The sequence below is a fragment of the Acanthaster planci genome, linkage group LG01, assembly GCF_054643075.1.
Source record: "Acanthaster planci isolate LZ-2023a linkage group LG01, COTS_SCS, whole genome shotgun sequence".
Classification (NCBI taxonomy): domain Eukaryota; kingdom Metazoa; phylum Echinodermata; class Asteroidea; order Valvatida; family Acanthasteridae; genus Acanthaster; species Acanthaster planci.
In genome coordinates this window covers 31,025,175-31,047,720 of record NC_141777.1, presented here as the reverse complement: position 1 = coordinate 31,047,720, position 22,546 = coordinate 31,025,175, and the positions used below count along the sequence as shown (strand labels likewise).

General features: G+C 39.2%; 2 protein-coding genes across 2 annotated transcripts; one reads left to right on the top strand and one right to left on the bottom strand.

The window, feature by feature from the left end:
- Window positions 1-12: 12 nt before the first annotated feature.
- On the top strand, window positions 13-15,929 carry pus10 (pseudouridine synthase 10). Its single transcript, XM_022230336.2, has 18 exons — window positions 13-123; window positions 2,956-3,093; window positions 3,336-3,536; window positions 6,334-6,420; window positions 7,128-7,162; window positions 7,452-7,563; window positions 7,685-7,746; window positions 8,502-8,547; window positions 8,867-8,949; window positions 9,139-9,221; window positions 10,118-10,243; window positions 10,519-10,575; window positions 11,382-11,458; window positions 12,387-12,442; window positions 12,915-13,032; window positions 13,623-13,765; window positions 13,970-14,069; window positions 14,968-15,929. The coding sequence occupies exons 1-18, from the start codon at window positions 73-75 to the stop codon at window positions 15,061-15,063; spliced, it is 1,671 nt and encodes a 556-aa protein (XP_022086028.2). The 5' UTR covers window positions 13-72; the 3' UTR covers window positions 15,064-15,929.
- On the bottom strand, window positions 15,853-21,012 carry LOC110976772 (aquaporin-8-like). The gene is made up of 5 exons (XM_022230337.2): window positions 20,666-21,012; window positions 19,905-20,031; window positions 18,669-18,928; window positions 18,081-18,215; window positions 15,853-17,767 (listed from the first exon to the last, which is right to left on the bottom strand). The coding sequence occupies exons 1-5, from the start codon at window positions 20,878-20,880 to the stop codon at window positions 17,719-17,721; spliced, it is 786 nt and encodes a 261-aa protein (XP_022086029.2). The 5' UTR covers window positions 20,881-21,012; the 3' UTR covers window positions 15,853-17,718.
- Between the last annotated feature and the right edge of the window lie 1,534 nt (window positions 21,013-22,546).

The window sequence follows — 22,546 nt, the reverse complement described above, 5'->3', positions numbered from 1 at the left end:
ATTTCGGAGAGCACAGTCGTCTCTGGTAATATTTGATCGAGCCTACGCCGCTTTGCATTACTGGGATTGAAAATGGCGACTGTAGGAGGCGATGGGGATAATGCAAATATGGAAACAAATCAGGTAATTTCTTACGCATTGTATGCAGTCACCCAAAATAATTATGTACTGAGGTTGAGACATTTTTATCTGATATAATATTACAACAAAAGATGAGAAATATCTTGCCAAATGCTCTACACCTAGCCTACGTGTTGGCCTACGTGCCGCACATATACATGTACTAACGTTAGCATTGCAGCACACAGGCCGCAGCCATGACGGTAGGCCTGGGGGGTCCGGACAACTGGACCGTTTGCCAACTCGACTTTGGACAACTCGACCGTTGAGACTACTCGACCGTCCGTACGTAAAAGGGAGAGACAAGACGACTGTTGAGACAAGTCGTTCGTTGCAGGACACTGGCCTCTCAGCCTAGTTGTCAGTATAGTAGGCCTATGCCTTAAGGATAGAATTTCATGTTGAAGGATGGAATTTCATGTTTAGAATTAGATATATATCACTCACTATGAGTGATCCCAAATCCTTGTTTTTCATACCCAACAGTCATATAAACTCTTGCATCTAATGTCTGTTTAATCAAAATGACTTTCAAAGTTGCGTTTTATTAACAGCCAGGCCTAGCACTTGGCAGGCCTGCCAGATACTTGCCCCATAGCATGCATAAATTAGTAGGACTATAAGGTGGAAAGAATTCCATATGTAGATGCCACTAAGTTTCCCGACAGTTAGGCTAGCGTAGCCATATACATGTACATGTAAAAGCAATAACATACCTTTCACATGTTAAATTTAAATGTCAAATTTAGCAGCAGGGCCAGGGCAAATATTTAGGTAGGCCTAAGCATATATTCACATGGAAAACACTAAGAATTTTTCAGACCAGTCTCATGCAGGAAGTCAAGTAGCATTCCTGTATGCATGGTATGGAACTTTTTCCCATGCGGTAGTCCAAGTTAGACACCAGTGCAGCCATGGAGTCAACAAGTTACATGTATATTGATGCACTTCACACTTTATCAAATTGTTTTCCTTAATGATCTAAACTTTCTATCATGTCTATGGCTTTGCTTTACAAGTTGAAAATTTGACTAAAATCCTACAAAGTACAAGGCTACATGGAATGATATTTTTGAAGAGCATTTGACGTCACCAGGGATGCCGTTGTCTGCAGTTGAGTCAAATTCGGATTGATTGTACATGTAGTAAAACTTATGTCACCATAATGGGATTGTATATTTGGGGACCCCCCTGTTCTAGCCAGTTTCATCAAGATTGTAAAACTGGTCAGCCCCCCTCCCAAAAGAAAACACTCTCCTTTTTGTACTGACCCTATTTAGCATATTAGCATATGATGACATTGATAGGGCAGACATTGCACACTTGTACTGTCGTTCCTAAAGGACCTTGGACATGCCTCTTTTTTGAGCGTGCATGTTGGGATGCCAAACTGGCCCACAGTAATACTTTCCACTTGGTTTTTCAAGTTTTTGGACCCTCGCTACACAGAGTCACAAATTTGGCAGAAAAGGTAGCAGGGTTGGCTTTTTTAAATCGCGATTTAAATGAAATGATTTCTTTTTTGAAAAAATCATTGATTTAAATCAACATATTAAGGGGAAAAAAGGCAAAACTATTTCAATTTTTTTGCTGATTGGAAATGTTTACAGGTTTTGCAACAGAGGTGTGAGAATTCAGCTTTTTAGCTAATTTCAACTTTTTGTTTAGATGTTGATCCTGAATTTCAGCTATTTTGCACACTTGACCTGTATAAAAGTATGGGAACCTTGTACATTTTGGCTGTTTGCTAGCTGTTTTCACACCCCTGCAACAAATCACCCCTCCGTGAACTTTCCAGTTCCTACTTGTATTGAAGAAGTATGAATGCACATGTGTTACACAATCTGGGTTGGCAAGATTTTTTGTTCAATTCAATCCACTTGTTTTGATTTAAATCAGCTTTTTGGATTCAGTAAGTGAATTTGATGCAAAGGATTTATCAACCCAACCCACCTCAATCCTCCAAAATCCTCTGGATGGTTTTGGAAGATTAAAGATGAATGAGGATTTGAACATTATAGGATTTTGGAGGATTGGGGATGAATGTTGATTAAAGCATGGAGGATTTCAGAGGATTGAGGATGAATGCTGATTTAACAGCTGGAGGATTTGGGAGGAATGGGAATGTGGCAGAGTAAAAAGGCCCTAGTTGGTTAGGGTTTTAATAAAGTGATTTTTAATCAAGTCTAAGTCTGTGGAGCTGGATCACAAACAAAATGAGACTGCTTTTTGCACACAGAGCAGGGTAAAATACCAGCATTTTGTACTTACATGTAGCATGTAAAATAAATACATGTACATGTTTTTTATGGCATGTTTCTAACTAATCAGTCAGTTAACACATGTATACATGTACAGGTAAGTACCCTGTTAACAAATTCTTGTGAACTCTAGTTTTGTCAAAACTTAGAGTTCAGTTTAAAACCCGGTTTCCACTTTATCCGTGTACATGTACTTGTCTCTGAAGGAAATGTTTTCTCTGCAGGTACATGTACTAGTAGGTGTTATACTGCATGCATTTCACCAAGGCAAAGACATGGTGGTTTGTGAATTGAATCAAATTATTTGATTCAAATTTCTTAAGTTAAATCCAAATTTGTTTAATTTTGTAATAAAACATTTAAATAAAAGAAAAACTATTACTTGTGCAGCTAATTTGTTTGCTTTTGGATGGACCTTTGAGCCAACTTTTCTCTAATTAAAAAAAAATCTGATTTTAATTCAAAAATCCAATTTTTTATTATTATTATTTAATAAAAAAACAACAACCCTGAAAGGTAGTTAGCTTACAGCATACATTTACATACCTTTATGTTATATTTTGCCTTCCTGCAGCCAAATGTGGAGACGTTTTTTGAGCTGGAAGAGCGTCAAGCAGTAATAAGGGAACTCAAGTGTTGCGGATGCTGCAGTAGGTGCATTTTAAGGCTCATAGGTGTCAAGAGACAGTCTTCATTCATTGACCCACTGGAGGTAAATGCATTGTTGTTGACAAATGTATTTCAGGTTAGCTTTGTCTTAAATGGGCTGGAAAGGCATTACATTTTAACATTCAGTATTCTTTAACAGTGACCCCACAAGTGCCTTTGATTCCCTTTTAGGCTGCTTGTGTGTTCACATTTGTTTATCTGTCGGTTAGGTTGTTGGTTAAGTTGTTTATTTTGTTCAACTTTCAGAGTGAAATTAGTGCTTGTCTTACCCTTCCCCTCCCCAAGGTTTTATCCCAACTGCTTAAGAGCAAGGAGAATGGCTCTTCCCCAAGCCAGGAGGCTGAGGACGGGTCTGCAGAGCCTGACGGGGAGCCAAACGCTTCATCCCATCAGCCAGCTGGAGGTTTGCTCAGTGTAACATCAGGAGTTTGCAGTGTTTGTCTTGGTATCCTGCAAGGTCCATGTGAGAAAAGCCATGTGCTAGATGTGAGTGTTGAGAAATTTTTAGACTAGGTTGTGCACTTCTGAGTATGTCAGGGACTAACAGACTTACATGTACATGTGCCGTGTACCCTTGTTCAACTGTGTGCGTTGTATCAATTCTGAAATGGTACACAGTTTTTTGTTTTTAGATTTTGTTTTTTGGTGTTGTTTGTTTTTCTTTTTCATTTTAACAACTTGCAAGTCTTGCAGACAGTACTATTTTTGATTTTCTAAAAGGTATGATGCAGCTGCCGACTTTTGATACAGAGCCAAACCACAAACTGATTTGCAAGAGTCATTTGAGTCGTATTATATGTTTTTGTCACCAGAATGATTTACACTGTCACAGGGTTGATGATTTTTTTATTTTTGTTTTTCAATTGAAAAAATTTGATTTTTTAAATTTAAATCACATTTTTTTTATTTATATAAAAATTTGAAACAAGTTGGCTCAAATGTCTATTCAATAGCAAGCAAATTAGCTGTATGCGTAATAGTTTTCTTTTATTTATTTGTTTTGTGACCAAATAAAACAAATTTGGATTCAAATTAAGAAATTTAAATCATCTAATTTGATAAAATTCACGAACCACTATGTCTTAACCTTGGTGAAATGCATGCAGTATAACACCTACTAGTACATGTACCTGCAGAAAAAACACTTCCTTCAGAGACAAGTACATGCACATATACTAAGGGTACAGTGCATTCCAGGTTTTTAACCAAACTCTTAGGTTTTGACAAGAGTAGAGTTCACAAGAATTTAATAGGGTACTTACCTGTACATGCATCAAATGACTAATGTGTGAGAAACATGCAGTGACCAACAGGTACATGCATTAATTTTGCATGCTACATGTACATGTGTACCTGTACAAAATGCTGGTATTTTACCCTGCTCTGTGCGCAAAAAGCAGTCTCATTTTGTTTGTTATCCAGCTTCACAGAGCCATGACTTAGACTTGACTAAAAATCACTTTATTAAAGGCAAGAATTTAGTGGTTTTTTAGTTACACTATAATAACTAACGTTTCTAATCTCAATAAAATGCATGTATACTTGTAGAGATGTAAAAGGTTGATGTACACTGATATTTTGCCATGTTGAACCATAGAGGATGGACACAGAAGGAGTTTGAACTGCCCGGGCTATAACATCTGGCCAATTACCACTTTCTGGCATGCCTGGTATAACCATAGCCAGAGTGCCGTGAATACTTACTCCATACCACCTGTTTCACAACCATAAGCCCCCTTTGTACCCAATGATCATCACCACAATTTTCGCTGGTAATCTGCATCCTCAAAACATTGTGTACTGCAGTATAGGAAGTTGAATATTCTTTGCTTGGTATGACCTGAAAACAACATCAAATTTAATGCTTACGCAGTTGCTTGTATTAGGCTTTGTGCCCTTAGTGTTCATGCGCAGTCATTGCCCTTATCGAACGCTTTCTTCTGGAGTTCTTTTAGGAATGAATAGCCAAGTTGTTTGTAAGATATTGTGTTTTATTTGAATCATTTTTATTATAGCATTGATACAAAAAGGTATTTCATGAGACCTCTTGAGCACTCCTTGTGATGAAATACGTGTGGCGAATTTTGTTTGTTATGAACTTAGTTGTCCAGTGTTGGTCAACATGTTGTTGGCCAGTCTTTGCCAAATTCATACAAAGACTTTGAAAGTTGATGTTTTGGAAAGACAAAATAAAATTACAAACATTGCATGGATAATGGAACAGCATATTAAAAGTTTATTCACGATGGCAAAAGTAGATCTAATGTTAGAGACTTTTCACTCTCTACTTCCTGGTCACTTAATTGCAAACAAAACACATAAAATATTGCTAGGATATTACTGGGCCCACCTGTCCGGCTAAAGCTGCAGGCAGTAATCAGGCATTTTTGGAATGTTTACTATTGTGTGTCTGACCGGCCGGCGATGATCATCGAGCACTTTTCATCCAACTCATTTTGTGTCCTTCCTCTATGGTTAAACTCTGCAGTGGGCAATTTAAATGAAGTAAAATTAAATTATGATTATAAATCCTTCACATCAAATGCACTTACTGAATCCAAAAAGCTGATTTAAATCAAAACAAGTGGACAGAATTGAACATAAAAATCTTACCAACCCAGATTGTGTGTAACACATGTGCATTCATACTTCAGTAATACTAGGAACTGGAAGGTTCACAGAAGGGAGATTTGCTGTTTAAACTGTGCAAAACCTGCAAATGTTTCCAATTAGTAAAAAAAAAAAATCAAAAATTGAAACATTTTTGCCTTTCAACCAAAAAATTAAATATGTTGATTTAAAAACAGTGATTTTTTTTTTCAAAAAAACATTTGATTTGAATCGCGATTCAAATCAGTGATTTAAATCAGACAACCCTACGCTGTCACAACATCTCATACACAGCATGCAAATTCAAACTGAACATACATGTACATGTAACTGCCTGCGGGACTTCCTGGACTTTGTGTGGATTACATGTAGCATGTTTACACATCATCGGGAGGTGTGTCGAGGCAAGCTTGATGCTTTAATTCATCAGCCGCGCCAATGCTCATTTATGGACAGCCCAGATTGTGCTTACTTTGCACATCCTCCGGTAAAATTTTTTACCTAAAGACTCCGAGTTGCAAAAATGCTGAGCAAAACTTGGAGGAGCATTTGGTAGCATCACACAACTCATGTACCCATTGGGACTACATGCAATGTTTATATTTCATTTACATTATTTTTCTTTAGTCCGGTAGTGGCAGGGTAAGAGTTGCTGATCTCTGTTTTCCCACAGTTGGCAGAGCAGGTGCGGGAAGCTGACTTTGGCTTTGAAAACTTCACAATGTCAATGGTGCTACCTCTGCAGCTTTTAATTAGAGAGGTGAGTGAAAGAATATATCAAGCTCCCATCCAGCTAAAATTCCTGGAAAAGACGTTACTTCTCTTTTGAAAGAATCTCAAAAACAACCCCGTTAACTGCTGTTGTTGTTGAAGTGGAACAGTGGCATTGAATGACAGTTTGAAAGTGCCGTTTGTGCCAATAACATTACTATTATCTGATTGGTTGGGTCTAACTAGCAGTGATTAGTCAGTAAATGCATGGAGGCCGGAGTAGGAGAAGCATTCGTACAGACGTACAGTTTCACAGGTGCCCTGCAAGGTTCAAGGACCGTGCACAATGCAGTTTAAGGACCAGGACTCCCACTGGTTTTTTTTTTTTAGCTCTGCATGAATGCATTGCCCACTAGCCTGTCTTCCTCATGCCATTCCTTCACTGCTGGTGCCTCTGTCCAGTAATCGGGGTTATCCAGTAGTTGGAGACACTGTGCGTGCTGTTGTTCAGAATAGGTATCAGAGGACACAAGGTGCTTCCACAAGTCCCCTCAAAACATAGGTTGATCTTGTGTTGGATGTGCCATATGGTTCTTCTTGAGTTCCCCAGATTCATCCGGAATGTTAGTATTTTTCACTAAAACTCTATTTGTAATGACCACATGTGTTCATAACAAGCATAAACAACTGACAAAATTTAACACCTTTTCTGTCAAAGAAATCCACACGATGGTTTTGTTCTCTTTGTTTCTTCAGCATTGTATCTTTCTTCACTTAAAGTCAATGTTCAGGTAAGGAATGATTTGCAAATTGAAGTCAGAGCTCACTTTGTTCATATTGTCACAGGCTCCCACAGTTTATTAAAAACGTATTTTCAAAAATTGCATTATTGCCCAAGCTGTGGCTTGTATGAAATGTCATTGTTAATCCAATTTCTTTAAGTTCGACGTAGTGTCTGAAGGGTCATTGCTTGTCAGTTCAAATACCATCCCATATGACTTGACGATGATGGGAGATGGGAGGTGCCCCGATTGTGTATGATTTTGCACAGAATGACCCTATGTGGATATTCTCACACAGTGAACTGTACCAGAAATCTTCCCATGGTATGATTGCCACCATCAAGGAAGTGTACAAGTGGGTATGTGGACCAGTCATGGGAGATGCACTGGATGTTAGCTTCTACTTTAAGGTAATGGTGCAATACCCTCAGATAAGATTAGCGGTTGGCAGGAGGTGTGTGGGCAGGCCCTGTTGTGACTGATTCCATCAAGGTCTAAGTGAGGTTTGGTTCGATCTTTTTTATGTTGCAGAGTCCAATGGAAATTATGGTGACCTTCACACATCAAGAAACAGAAGAAGAACTCAACAAACTGTGAGTTGGGCCCGATCTGAGTATACCATGATATTTGGTCTATTTCCTTTGTGAGAGGATTGCTCATTCAGTGAAGACCACATTTTTGCTCCACCACACACCATCGTCATTGCTTCTAAAGATCATTTGCTGTTGAGGTGTGGATACCTGCTTTAACAGAGTAGCCAATCCAGATCCATAAGAAATTTACCCTAAACCTCCTTACTCTTCCAAAATCACCCAGGCAGTGTTGGAGTGTATCAAAGTATGATAATTTCTAGGATTATGTAGGATTGAGGGCACACAATGTTTCTGTCCTGCTATTTTTTGAACAGAGGTAGAAAGGTGGTAAGAAAAAAGGAGGATTTTCAGGAAATTGATGCACAAATCTGAACAGATCGGAAGTGATTTTAGAAGATTGACATCAGCACTGATCTTCCCCATGAACACAAGGACAGAGACGTGCAGTGGAACCAGTCACCTGTGTACTTCCACTTTCTACTGTGCATGTCTGAGGTCCTTATTGTGAAGACGTCGTAAGACATGTCTGGCAATATTTACATTTCTCCATGCATGAAATATAGCCCTGCCTCTCACTCTAGCTTAGAAACTTCAGAGGACTGAAAAAACATCCAATTTTATCAAGAGGGAAATGGAAGACTTTGAAGGATTGAGGGTGCGTTCCCAGTTAAAAAGGCCTAGGCAGGTATGAATAATACCTGCCTCTTAAGATGTGCTTTCTGAAAGGCTCATTGTTAATGGTTTGTATCTTGCAGATTACGGCGGAGTAAAGACAATCAGCCTCAAAGGAAGAGAGCAAAGGTGAGGCATTTCACCTGCCTTGAGTGAAGTTATATCCTGCCAATTTCTTTCTCTCCATTGCTAAATTCTTGCAGGTCTGATTAGAAAATGTAACAGCTGTTGTTGGCCCGTCAGATACATTGCAAGTAGTTTGTTTCTCGTCTCACCATTAGTCAGAATTAGCTGGATTAAGCCTCAAAACATCAAAACATCTGTATTTCTACTCCAGCTGGTATTCAGTTTTCTCAATATAAAAAGCAGACATTTTCTTGTTGGTGTCTTTACTGTAATTCTTGTGTTGTAATTGTGTTTAAGAAGTGATCTTTGCGTTCAATTCCAGTTTTACAACGCTGCTGCCAATGCCCCAGGCAGACCTGTTGTAATTTCAACCATCAAGGATTTACCCAACAGCCTTTTCAAGGAGTAAGTTTGCTGCCACTGCTATTGAAATAAGCTCAAACTAATGATTCCTATCTCTTGCAAAATTTGCTTCTTGCAGGTTTTAACAAAATTAATGTAAATATTCAAATTTTGTTTATTACATTAACAGAATAGCAAAATTAGGCAGAATCGGAATGAAACCTTGTCAGTTGCTTGTTTGCAATGTTTCAGATTATTTTCTTGCCCTCCATCGATTCCCCGGTCCCCATGCACAACTGAGGTGGCCTGCTGGTACTCTGCTGTGTTTGTTGCAGGTATGGTATGTGTTTTGCATTTGTATCGTCTCTTGGTTAAGGTTTTCCTCAAGACGTGATTGGTTTGCAGAGCTCAGAATTTTTTCATCCATGGTTTTTAATGACAACATGGTTGAGAATCTCTCTTTAGGTACACCAACTTCAGCTTGAGCCATTTCTTTGTGGTGGAGAGTGGTGTTGCAAAGCTGATCCCGTCACAGACCTTAAACAAGACCAGCCACATATGACTTGGTTTCAGACTGAAATGACTCGGGCTGGACTTTTGATGGGACTTGCAAGGACTTGTGATGGACTAACACTGGGGAGAAGAGCCAAGAGACCTTAACAATAAATTTCATGATACTCCAGTGTGGCTGATAAAATCTGTGCAAAGTTGAATCAAAAGAGGAATTTGAGTCAGGGACTGACCATCGTGATCCAAAGAGCACATTGGTGTGGATAAATATAGGAGCTACCAGAACTAGAAATGGTGCTTACTCAGGCCCAATTTCTTGGAACTATTCAAGCAGAAATGATTGCTCAGCAAATTTAGATGCTAAGCAAAACCAGCAGAAGACCAGTCAGAAACAACATGCATAGCATTGAATTTTTGGCCAGTTTCTTGTTTCTCCTAAGCAAATGTGCTAAGCAAATTTCAGGCCTAACAGCTGCTTGAAATCAGATGTAGCTGATCACACTGTCTGCAGACTGGAGACAAACTTTCCAAACAGTGTCATTGATTATAGATCCGACCAGCTTGCCTTTTAATAAGCTGCTACACTAAGTTTCACATCATCCTGGCAAATACATGTATAATCTCTCCTCAAATGCTCTCCAGGGGTTGAAATTGGCCAGATATTTAGATCCAAAGTGAACACTTTGTCGAGTCTTTGAGTGGTACTTGCTTCCATATCTAGGACGATACAACAAGTACTCCCGCAAGTTGAGTCAGACACCCTGGCTGATTGACGGGGAGCGCAAGACAGAGTCCTCCATACAAGAGATAGTGTGTGATCCTCTCAAAGAACTCTTCAAGGCATCAGGTGAGAACCGTCTTAAGGGCACAATCCGTGAATTTGCAGTCAAAGATTAATTCATTTACCGAAACTTACATCAGCAGCATGAGATGTTGCCTCTAAATTCATCAGACTTTATCAAGCAAGATGCTGTCTGATTGTGTCAAATGCATTGTTAAAGCAAGTTGCAAAATGTAAGTTCTAGAAGTTGTTCTAGAAGTTGTTTATTCAATAATGTCTTCCTCAAAGATTAAATACATGCATCATAATCCCTGAATTTCATTTGCTTCTGTTCCACCCAGAGTTTAGATTCTCAGCCTCGGGTAGAGAAGATGTTGATGTAAGAACACTTGGGAATGGTAAGCATCAAACTCCCCTTTTTTAAAAAGATTTTTTTCACAAATACAGGTCACGGGCAGACCTCTTCTGATTTTATCTGTAACTTTAGGCATTATGTGCTACAGATTTAATCACTTGCCGCCAGGGTTTCCAGCACCAGACACATATTCTTTATACGCGTGGCCGGGGTCTCCGAAATCAGACAAAGGGAACTGGGCCTTGTACCGGTAACAAAAGACTGTACTCATAACAAAAGACCAGGCTGCTGGGCATTGCCAACATTTTTTCACTCTCAATAGTGGAGATAATCCAGCCTTGTTTAGAAACAGTCGACCACGGTTTTGGGGATTTAGCACAAGCAGATTACCACCGGGAACAAAAGCGCTCAACCACCGCAACGATGAGCAACACAGTACTGCTGCATGCTAATCTGGCCCCTAGTGAAAAGATGTCAGCAGCGTACTGTGCCAGTTTCGTAAACAACAAGAAAATTACATAATACCGCAAAATCTGGGCTCTTTTTACAAGGTGGCAGGCCTGGCTGAAATACTCCAGTGTCAACAGATTTTGTCTGTCATATAAGAGTAGAACCAGACAGTCCTTCATGTGGGTGTAAGTGTCCAGTTAATGAAGATAGGAATTTTTAAAGAATTTTGAAAACAGATAAAAAATGGTCAATATCCCATCCCAGCATCGTCAATATTGATAACTGCCACCGGCGCGAAGTGGTTAAGTGCTTTTTGAGTAACATTGATCGCAAACATGCAATTGATGTGAAATCTTTTGAAAATTGATCACTTGCATTGTTTGCTCTAATTATTTCTAGGAAGGCCATTTGTAGTAGAGATACTGAACTCAAGGCGTCCAATACCTTCCCAAGCTGAACTCACTGCATTGCAGAAGGTTAGTCTTTAATAATGACAATTCAGGTGGGAGGCAACTTTGCATAATAACTTCAATTTATTTTTACACTCAAATTTGCATTCGATCAATCAGATCTTACAAAAGCGTCACGAGGCCATTCTCCCCCCCCCCAATAAATTTGCTTCGGATCACTTTGGAATGAGCAAATTAAGCTCTCTGTTTCTATCTATCAATCAGGTCGGAATATGTGATAATGTGGATGAAAGCAAGTTGAGGCTTGCTATTCATTCACATTGATCACAACGTGCAAGATTCTTTCAAAGGCGTTTAACCCAAAAGTGTTTCTGGCAACTTTGGGCTTCATACTTTGCTTGGTCACCAGTGCATAGTTTCTGCATCAAGTGTTTTAGGACAAGCCCTCTAATCAGATATGCAGCCCCGGTCTGGACGAGCAGTTTCACTCCATTCTCATCCATTGTGAGCAGTGTATTGGGGCTTTGCATCTCCCGTGTATAGCATGGCCACTTGGCCAGTGGCAAGCTTTCGGTCGGCATGACACCACTACACCCTTTCAGAAGTGCTCTGCAGTTTCCAGATGGCAGACCCGAGAATGCTGGAAAATGTTACACATGTCACCAAGTCCATACACCCATATCATTCACAACTGCCTTGCAGTACAGTATGTCACTTGTAAAGAGCTAGCTGGAGAAAACGCGACCTAATACCTCTCAGTAGGGATAGAGACAAGGATGCATGAGATGTCTGAAAGACAGACATTGAGTAGAATTCCCCAGTAGCCAGATTAAGACTTCAGATGTGTAGAAGATGGAGCGGAGGCAATTTGCATTCTGTCCTTCTTCTGACACAATTGTTGTTTTGCTATGTTATTTTCTGACCCACGTGTATTTGTGATTTATCGTTTTGAGTCCTGTCCACTCTGAATTTTCCCTGAATCGTTTGTTGTCAGAGAATCAACAAGAGTACGCCAGACGTTCGCATTAGGGACCTACAGTGTATTGGCAGGTAGGTAATGGCCCACCCCAACTCACCACACAACTGCAGCTGAACACCCCCCCCCAGCCCTTAATCCCTCCACCCCTCTCTGTAGCCCCAGCAGAGTACGCCAGATGGTCATACAAAGAACCTAAATTGTGTTTACTGGTAAGAGAATAACTCCTCTACCCCAAAGTCGCCACCCTACTCTGGCCCATCACTGTCCCCACCCCCCTAAAACTGCCATTTAGTGCTTACTGCTCGCTGCAGTTTTACCCATTCAACCCAGCTCTTATATTCACCATCTTTTTTGGGGGGGAGCCCATATTATATTTGAATATCTGATGCTAACAACATAATGTAAGGGGCAGTGTTAATATGATTAATTATTTTTCTTTTTAATTCTATTCATTCCATTTGAAAATAGGTCAAATATTAACATCTGCAACATGCCGGAATATCTTATATGATTTATAGGTACTGTTTTTCCTTGTGTTTTGAGGGAGGACACAAATAAATTGAAAGATGGGGAAGAAATCAAGACCAAGTCTTACAGCGCCCTCGTGTGGTCATCACCTGAGCAAACAGCAGAGAGTTTAGCCTTCCTATCTGACCAAAAGGTAAAAAGGTGCAGTTTGAGAAAATTTCAATACATTGTCATTTCTATTCACTTCAACTCACCAAGCTTGATATTTGGTCGGCCAAATCAAGCTTAAAAATTATGCCAGTAACATGTTTATTTTTACAGCAGATTGCCAACTTTTCCACAGGTCCCAGACCTCATAGTTGGCAATGTTATCTCTGATTTTGTGGTCTGCTGCCAAGGTACGTTACCACTCTGTGCCAACTGTACAGAAAGAGCTGAAAGTGAGAAGTTTAGATTAGGAAGTATGAATGCCATTGCCATTGTTTTGTTTAGTTATGTTTCTCTCATGTTAACATACCATAGACTCATGTAGGCAGAGTTGACAATCATTTGCATATATGCCATGTGTGCATCCAAACAGCATCAATTTCTTCCTTGTTAAATATATCAGCACAGTGAATTTGTTTTTGGACCCTTCATCTGTTATCAGAAATGATCCAAACGTAATTCAGATGGGCGTTAAAGAATTTTCTTCCGTTTCTATGAAACTCCCAGAAACTTCCCCCCCAAAAGAGATGACTGATTTATTGCTGAGTTTCTTGACACTGTTCTCGTTGGCTTCAGGATCTGGTCCTTCATCAGAAGACTCCGATACGCGTCTTGCATAGGCGTGCTCTAGCAACACGGGAACGTATTGTGCACAGCATGTCAGCTACAGTCAAGGATGCACACCATTTCAGATTATTCCTCAAAACGCAAGCCGGCACGTATCCTTCGAGAAACCATGAAGCGGATGATAGGTCCAAGAGGATAAATTTTACCCCCAAACTGTGTCTAAGAAGAATTCATTGTGTAGACCCTTTAATCTAAGATTGACAGTGTCATTCTCATGTATGTTACCTGACAGTCTGGACTGACTTCACAGCTTACTGCATGAGTGTGCAAATTCCTTGACTGGTGTCCTAACTCAGCTACATCAAGGAGTTCATTCACGGTGACTTTGGTCGGACCAAACCTTCCCTTGGTAGTCTGCTGAAATGCGAAGTGGACATCTTAGAATTGGATGTTGAGGTCAGTGCACAGCATTCATTTTTACAACCCAACAATTTGCTTTGGTGCCAAGAAAACAAGGGAAAGTCATTAAATGATCAGCAGAATCAGACATGATGGAGAGTAGTGAGGGTCTATGGCCAGATTGGTTTGGGTTTGGGTGTGTGTGTTTTGTTTTTTCTCCGTTCCCATTTTAGCTTTTTTTTTTTTAATTTTCAAAATGTTACACCCCCCCATGGTTTAAAAAATTTCTTGTCATCTGATCAAAAACATGTTTCCCATCTCCTAGTTTTGGAGCTGCCTCCTCCCAAAACTTAAAACCCAGGAAAACAGCTTGTTAGCTATTTCAATGGTTTCCACTTTTTGTATAGTTCCTAAATTTTATAAATGGAATGGTGTAAAATAATTTTAAACCAGGGTTTCTGAAACCCAGATCAAGACAACATGCTAACCATCCTCCATTATAATGCACCCACTGTCACTTTGTGCCTGTATTACAGTCATGTGCAAAATGCATTTACCTTAAGAAAAACCAAACATAAACCATTGCATTATAGCAACTGATGTTTACTTTCAATGTGTAACCTTAATGTCTTGGTTGAACAGCTATTTGACGTCATTTCCATGATTTGGAATGTTAACAGTCTAATAATGTGCCCTCCACAGTTTCTGATGACTTAAACTGGCTGTTTTACCCACCTTCCATTACAGACAACATGTCGTACAAGACCTGCCTTTGCAGAAAAATTCATTCAAATGAGCTCATAGTACTGTTTGGATGTTATGGACCACTGCAAAACATGTTATGTGATCATTCAATGAGACAATGTAATGCAGGCCCAGTGGCAGAAATACCAATAAAATTCCAGGTGGTCTTAAACTTTTGCAAATGACTGTTCATCCTTGTACATTTATATAGTCAGTTGACTTGGACTGGCCTCCATCCCTCTCCGAGCCTGAGGATAGTGATGAGGACAACAGTGAGCAGGCCAAAGAAGTGGACAGAAAAACCTGAAGAGTCACACAGACAGGTGAAGGTGATTGTGAATGTTTGGCTGTCAAGGACAAATCCACAACCATATTTTTTCTTGGGGGAGGAGAATTTTGGGGGGACAGGAATTTTTTTTTGGGAGGGGGATCTTTTTATGGCCTTTCCTGGGGGGTAAGGCTAATTGCATTTTGATAAAATGTTCCAGGGGTGGGAGACATGACCCCAGTCCTCCACCCTTCAATCTACCAGTACAGTCACTGTCACTCATATGTGCATTACCTTCCATATGTTGGAAATGGTTCTTGTACTGACACACTCTGATATTGCAACCGTTTTATGCATATACATGTTCGACTTTTCTGAGGTTAGGATTGGTCGGAATCCCTCTGGTTTGGGGCAAGATGGTTTTATTTCCTTTCTAATTTTGCAAGTTTTTTCCTCTGATTCCTTCAGAAGAACTAGTTTGAATATTCACAACTTGGGAGATCAGGTGTATAAGAATGCTCTTATCTTCTAAGCATCGTTCGTGAAATCACTCTTTCTCCTTAAAACCTAAAAATGTTCAAAACCTAATGCCTACAAAATTGTTTAGGAGTTACCTTGCAAAGACCATTTTTTCCAGCACCAGAATACCATTTATTTAAGTTTTTACTTCCAAACTTAAAAATGTGGGCTTTAGCTTCTTACGAAATCTGTTCCTCTTAAGTTGTGGCAAATCTTGGAAGCCAGTGACAATTTGTTTTGTTTGGAAACATTAATTCAGTCTTAAGGATTCCTGCTGAACCACTGAATAACAAATCGATGTAAAACAAATTTCAATGTAAACACAGCTTTATTTACACAGCACTTGTGAACAATAAATTTGTTATTTAACATTTTTTTAATATGTATTAACTCATTTCAAAGGAGAGCACATATTACTTTCATTGGTCTATGAAGCAAGTTTAATTTATATTTTATTCATGTTCAAATTTATATTTTGCCAGTGTACATGTTGATTTTCACAGCAAAACAAACATAACCCCCACCCCCCAAAATTTTTTTTTACTGTTGAAAGAGTACTTTCCCTTGAGTGTGAGTACTTGTTGAAACAAAGTATTTAGATACCACAAGACTACATATCTTACAACAAGGCACCTTCATGTTCAAAGCATTAACACAAAGCATTAGTTCTCCCCTAAAACATTAAAATCTGGTTTCTAATGGATGCTTCAGTAGAAGGATAAAATCAAATGAAAATGATGGGAATACATGAAGCTATATGAAAAGCACGTTTGACCAGGAGAACCCAGCAAACGTACGTAAGACTGTCTGTCTGTTTATAAAGACCTCAAGCTGGATAATTAGGAAAACAGGTCACAAAAGGACATGTTTTTGTCTTTTTTTCATACATATGGGTTGTCACAATGTGGCCAATGTGGGCAGATGATCTCCAGTTTAATGTATGCTCAATGGACAAATTATTTTGGGTAAAATAAACACTGCACAGGTGGTTTTTTTTTCCTATGGAAAGTATGTATGTATTGCGTAAGTACAAACTATATAAACGAAAATATTTTAATGTTGGAAGTGGAACATGGAACTGCCAAACAAAATTGTAAAAACTAACTTGAAAGTACAAATTTATTTTGATTTAATTTTGATGAATTTTCAAAAAATGTACATATGATATTGAAGTCATTTGTTTTTCATTTCTCCATAGGATGTCTTTTGGTTTTTTTATAAAGCTTCTATACATGTAACTAAGAAAAAGATGGAATATTTCTGTCCTGGAATATTTGAAGATAAGGCATCTACAAATTACACTAAAAAAACTTATGTCTGGCAGATGAAAAGGCATTTAGTTTACAACACGCTCTTCCACTCTGTCTACTCTTCGAAACATTTTAAACATTCAAAATACCAGGTACTATTCCTTGTTTACATGCTTGCAATTTGTCACTACAAAATACATATAACTGTTTATGGGTAAATTAGCAGATATTTTGTTTCCTGATTCGAGATTTAAGGAGCAAATATGCACTGAAAATCTTTTGGATTAATCGTCCAGAGCTAATGTCATCCCCCGGCGGTGGAACGATTTTCGAAGTGGAGGGTTTGTTGTTAGACCATCAGGCATCAGCCATAAATAGCTCGATCCATTGAACCCCACCCAATTATAGCACCTGCAAAAAGTGTGTGGGGCAGGCCCCCCAATTGAAAAAGTGGGGGGTCACTTCCCCCCCCCCCGTTTCCGCTGCTAGTGATGTCATCAAATTGCTCAACACAAATAGTTCACTTCCTACAGAAAGGGTTTTCTTCGCTGGAATGGGTTCCCAGTCTAATATCACACGGTTTATTATAGTGTTATTGTCTGGTTCCTTATTTATTTTTGTGTTCACAACTCCGCATGTAAACATGCTGTAAGTGTAACTGTGAACTAGTCTCCAAACGATTACAATTATGCCCTGTATTTTGACCGTGCAAAAAATGCTCTGTTTTGCCCATCTGCAGTCTTTGTAGCTTCATGAAATCGGGCCATGGGCACCAGGCCTTAAAATTTTAAAACATGGGTTTGTTACAAATTGCTGTGGGTCGGTTACTTGTTCCCTTGAAAGGCTTGAATCTACAAAAATTTCGTTTGGTTCTGAGAGAACGATTAGATGTTATCGAAGTCTCGGCGGTCATTGCTGTCCGTGTTTATCGCACCTTGCCAAGGAGTCGCTTTCTGCGGTCGCCCAAAATTACCCTGTGAGATGAATGGAAACAAAAAATGTGAACTTCTTTGAGTGATTTAACTGCAGTACTGGCAGACCTGGATCACAGATCCTCATGCAACAGAAACTTACAACTGGACAGTTAAATGCACCGAAAGTGACATCAAACCAAAAACTATGCAACAACTAAGGTTGGCTTGTTTTGTTTCGTGTTTTCGTTTTGTGTTTGTTACGATGTTTCGAGGTTTTTTGTTTGGTTTGGTTTTTTCGTTTTGTTGTTTTTTCGTTTTGTTCTTGTTGTTTTGGTTCTGTTTTTCCACCAATATTCAAGTTGATGCAATTTACCGATATAGCAGGGCCGCAATCAGAGCACCCACGATAGGGCCCGCCCAGTACACATAGTGCTCATTCCAATAACCAGAGGAGATAGCCGCCGCAAAGGACACGGCTGGATTGAAGCCCCCACCAGCTGTGAAGTAGCTGAAAAGCAAGAATTTCACAGAAAAAAATATGAGTTGGGGATGGAAATTTTCTCTCACCTCGAGGAAGGATTCCTTGGGATTTTTTAACAAATAGCTTTAAGTTTCAATTTGCCATGTTGCCTGTTCACTTTTGGCCGACTACATATTAGGCTTTAAGGAAAGAGTTCGAAATATGTCTCTTTGACAGCTGAAAGAGATTAGTCATCGATGATTTCAAGGATTTTGTCACAGAAAACGCGAAAAAACCTTTGAAATGTCGCGGTGGCGTATTGTACCCTCTACTGTCTCTAGGCTTTTGGTGGAAGTGTTTGGAGTGAGGCTCAAAATAAAATGTTACACGCAGATAAAACTGTTGACGTCCTCCGTATTAGATGGCATCCTTGCATTTTGTTATAAAATAAAAATTTTGCTTGCGGACAGAAAGAAAGTTCCGGTTGTGGATGAAACTCACGTGGCGATTACGACAGCAGAGACTCCCATTCCGTAATAGAGGGGCGCCCTATGCGGCTGGCGGTCATCGACATTATCGAGCAAGTAGCACAGGTAGACGGCACAGGATGCTATAATCTCAATGATGATAATGGAATGAATACCAAAATCCCAGGTGGAAGTACGCTGATACTGATTGAAGGGATCAATACGGCGGTTTCCACGCATCATATTGGCTCCCCCGTGGATTTCATCGAAGGAGTCGTACTGGTAAATCACGGCCTGAAAAAGTTTGTTTTAAAGCTGCGTAAAAGTACAGTCACCGAGTTTGTAACCTAGCGATGTTTTCTTTTATGCCCTACTTTATATAATTTGCTGTATCTGTTTTTAAAAAGAAACCTTTTACACTCTGGCTGATTCAAAGGAAATATCAAAAGGTAGCTAATCTACGGAGGCGTATTTAGGACATGACTGAAAAAAGTTTGACCCACAATTTCGCCCAGGCGACTATTTCGCACGGGCGGATTACTATTTCACCCAGACGGATTCATAGCGAAATTGTGAAAAACATAGGTATAATCCACCCGGGTGGAATAGTCATCCGCCCCGACGAAATAGTACGACAAAAAATATTGTTAGTCTTGTCCTAAATACAATCCCACACTAATTAAAATTATTAACTTAAAGCTACATTAATGCGGGAACTGTTTGACGAACATAGCCGTGCTTTTCTGCACGGCACCGCAGTGACTTTTCCCAAAACCTTGAAACATTCAACACATTGTACACGGGCTCTTCCATTTAGTCAATAAATTGTTAGTAGGGACTATCTTATGAAAGCCCACTTGTGCCAAAAAGCCAAGTAGGTCTATTACGAGATCTGTTTGTCTAATTTAGTTCTTGACGAGATCCATTTTGGAAACGTTTTGGGAAGAGTCGTCTCTTAAGAGAAATTTAAGGTTCAATTTACTAGGCAAACATAACAAAATAATCATAAAAGTAGAAAGAATATTTTGCAATAAGAGATTTCGAGCTTGAAAAAAATATTCTTTTCTTTTTCAAAATGTGTACATGTGTACAAGAGGGCACTATAGCGGGGTTTTGTAGCATCTTTGAGAGGTCGCTGAATTGTTTGATGTTGGGATTCGGCGCGTCCGGTGACAATAATTGTACATGTATATAGCATTTACGTCAGATGTTCGATTTGAACCAAGACACTTCAGCTGCATCATGAATGACAAGAATGAGAAATCGTCACCTTGACAAAAGCTGCACCCAGTAAGGCCCCAATGAACTGGAAGGGGAGATAGACGAGTCCAACAACCAATTTCGTACCGCCGGACAGCACAGAGGCCAAGGTTACAGCTGGATTGAATTGGCCACCACTGCGTCAAAAACCGAGTTGATATTTGAGTAGTGAAAGATAAAAATATACTTGGAATCATAAGTAGAATAAAAACGGAGTGCTTGATGACATTTCACCTTGGATAGGAAATATTCATTGAATCTCAGCGATGAATTATATAATTATCTTCATTAAACTAAATGATGGATGGATATAGAGAATTAAAGCTTACAATTCAGGCATCAGGCTTTGAAAGGAACGTCAAATTTTGAGAATTCTTTTGAATATTCTTTGAAATTAATTCGTACAGCTTTTTTTGTTGATTTTTGTTTTTGATATTTTTATGGAATGCCTTATTGTATTTGGATAATCAGTTGCGTATCTAGGTCGGTGGGATGGATTTTTTTTAACAAATGTCTTTTTTTTCAGCCGTATAAAGAACAGTGACATTTTCAGTTCTTAAAATAAAGAGCGGGCTAGGTCTCACTGCTTTATACCTATAAAGTAGCTTCACCCATATAATGCTCATGAGGTTTTCATCGGCTGAGGCCGCGCGAACATTAGTTTCCATATTTTCCTTGTTCATTGGAATATTTCGTTGATTAAAAGGTGGTTATTTTTATTTTAGCACGAAAAAGGGGGCCAGTCAATAACTCCGTACGTCTATAGCCTACCTTATTTTGACGAAGGCATTGCAGAGCACTGCAATGGCAAAACCGTGGACAATCCCGATACCAAACACATTGTTCACAGTGACGGACAAACAAGCGATGAAGGTGTACAAAACACTCCCTGTGAACTCGGCAAAGATGGGCTGCACGTAGCGCTCCCATACGTTGAGATCATCGTCGTCATCATCCCGTCTCGGTAATGTCCTGTTTGATTTCATTTTTTTCAAATGCTATGTGTCGATGTTCTTCAACAGCGCGGGAAGACCTGACCAAATTTTGTGTCCTAATTTTGTAAAAATGGCGTCGCCGTTGTGTGCTCTGATGTTACAGTGCAGAGAGAAGTATTTTAGGTGGAGTGAATAGAATCATAAAGGATGACATAAAATTGTAGACGTTGCTGCCAGCCGTTACTTTAGAGTGGATGGATAAACAGACCGTTTCTGGGCTTGAGTTGACTATGCGGTGCGACTGCATTCGACGACTAAGTTAACCAAGATAAGGTCGGATTGTGTTGATTCAACGCTTAAGCGTCATATCAAAAATATTGGGTAAATAAAAGTAGGACCAATAGATTTGGTTCCTTGGACGTCTGGTAAGCGTTAGTAGTGTGTACCTTGCTCCGGTAGGTACTGGTTAGTCATTGATAAAAGTTAATGATTAATGAGTTGCGATGCTTTGCAACACATGCGTGCTTGCCTTCGCGCGCCTCGAATGCTTAGCACTATAAGAATAATTATAAAGACAGGCGAGGATGCATTTTTGTGTTTAAAAATTTTTTATGTTTACCCAGCGTCGGGCAAGATTTAAGTGACAATCTCTTGCATTCATTGATATGGCGTCCTAACTCATAGGATGAAGTTTGTGATTCCGAGCTGTGTCCCTCGAAAGGGCAGAAGGAAAATACTGCTAATCAATTTTGGGTTTTTTTTGGCCCTGGCCAACGTAGATTTTAACACTGTATACTCAGTGTGTGCCCCCAAAGGCTTGTGAAAATAATAATGGCAGAAAAGCTGACGCGCCAAAATGAGTGGGAATAATCTCCACTCGGTAGGACTGGAAACGGTGATTTAACCCAAAGATAATGACGTGGGCAGTGCAATGGTTGGAAAAATATTAGATGTATTCAATAAACCGAAGATACTTCTTACAATTTATTTCTCTGGTGAAAATGCATTTTCACTCGACGATAATTATGAAACTTTTTGTTCATGTAACATTCTTACAACAAAAAGATATAAACCGTGGCATCATATACATAGTACTAATGAAGATATATGTGTTCCATATAACGTTACATGTGTAATGAAAATAGGTCAGTAAAATAGAAATGGTCTAATATGCTTAAATGTAAATGAAGACACGAGAGGTCTATTGATAAGCAATGCAAAAAGTTACCAATAAATGTATGACAAAATCAGTGGTCCAAATCACGTTTAACTGAAGTAACAAATGTAAAAGAGAAATTTAGCAAAACATCGTTTACCAAAACCTTAGAATATTACCTTATTTTTTAATTTGAATTCGCTTTTGTGCTATATGCAAATTTCCATATTCATTAGCAAACTTTGAATGTCAACATCACAATGTTGCATTTAGCTGTGAACAAAAGACATATTTCTGTCCTGAATTTCTTTTTGTTATGTAAGAATTTGTGGCAGTAGTCCAGCGAGCGACCCTTTCTCTGAAGTGTTTTGAATGAGCAAATTAATTTTGGGTAATTTGAACAGAAAACCTTTTAAACAGTGTCTTCCCAGAATGAAATCAACAGCTGGATAAGTTCAAATGGTGAGAATGCACCTTTCAATACGCTTCAACCCGCTTGTCAAATTATTTTCATTCATTGAAGAAAAGTATAAAGTGCGTCTAAAACTCATCTTATGAAAT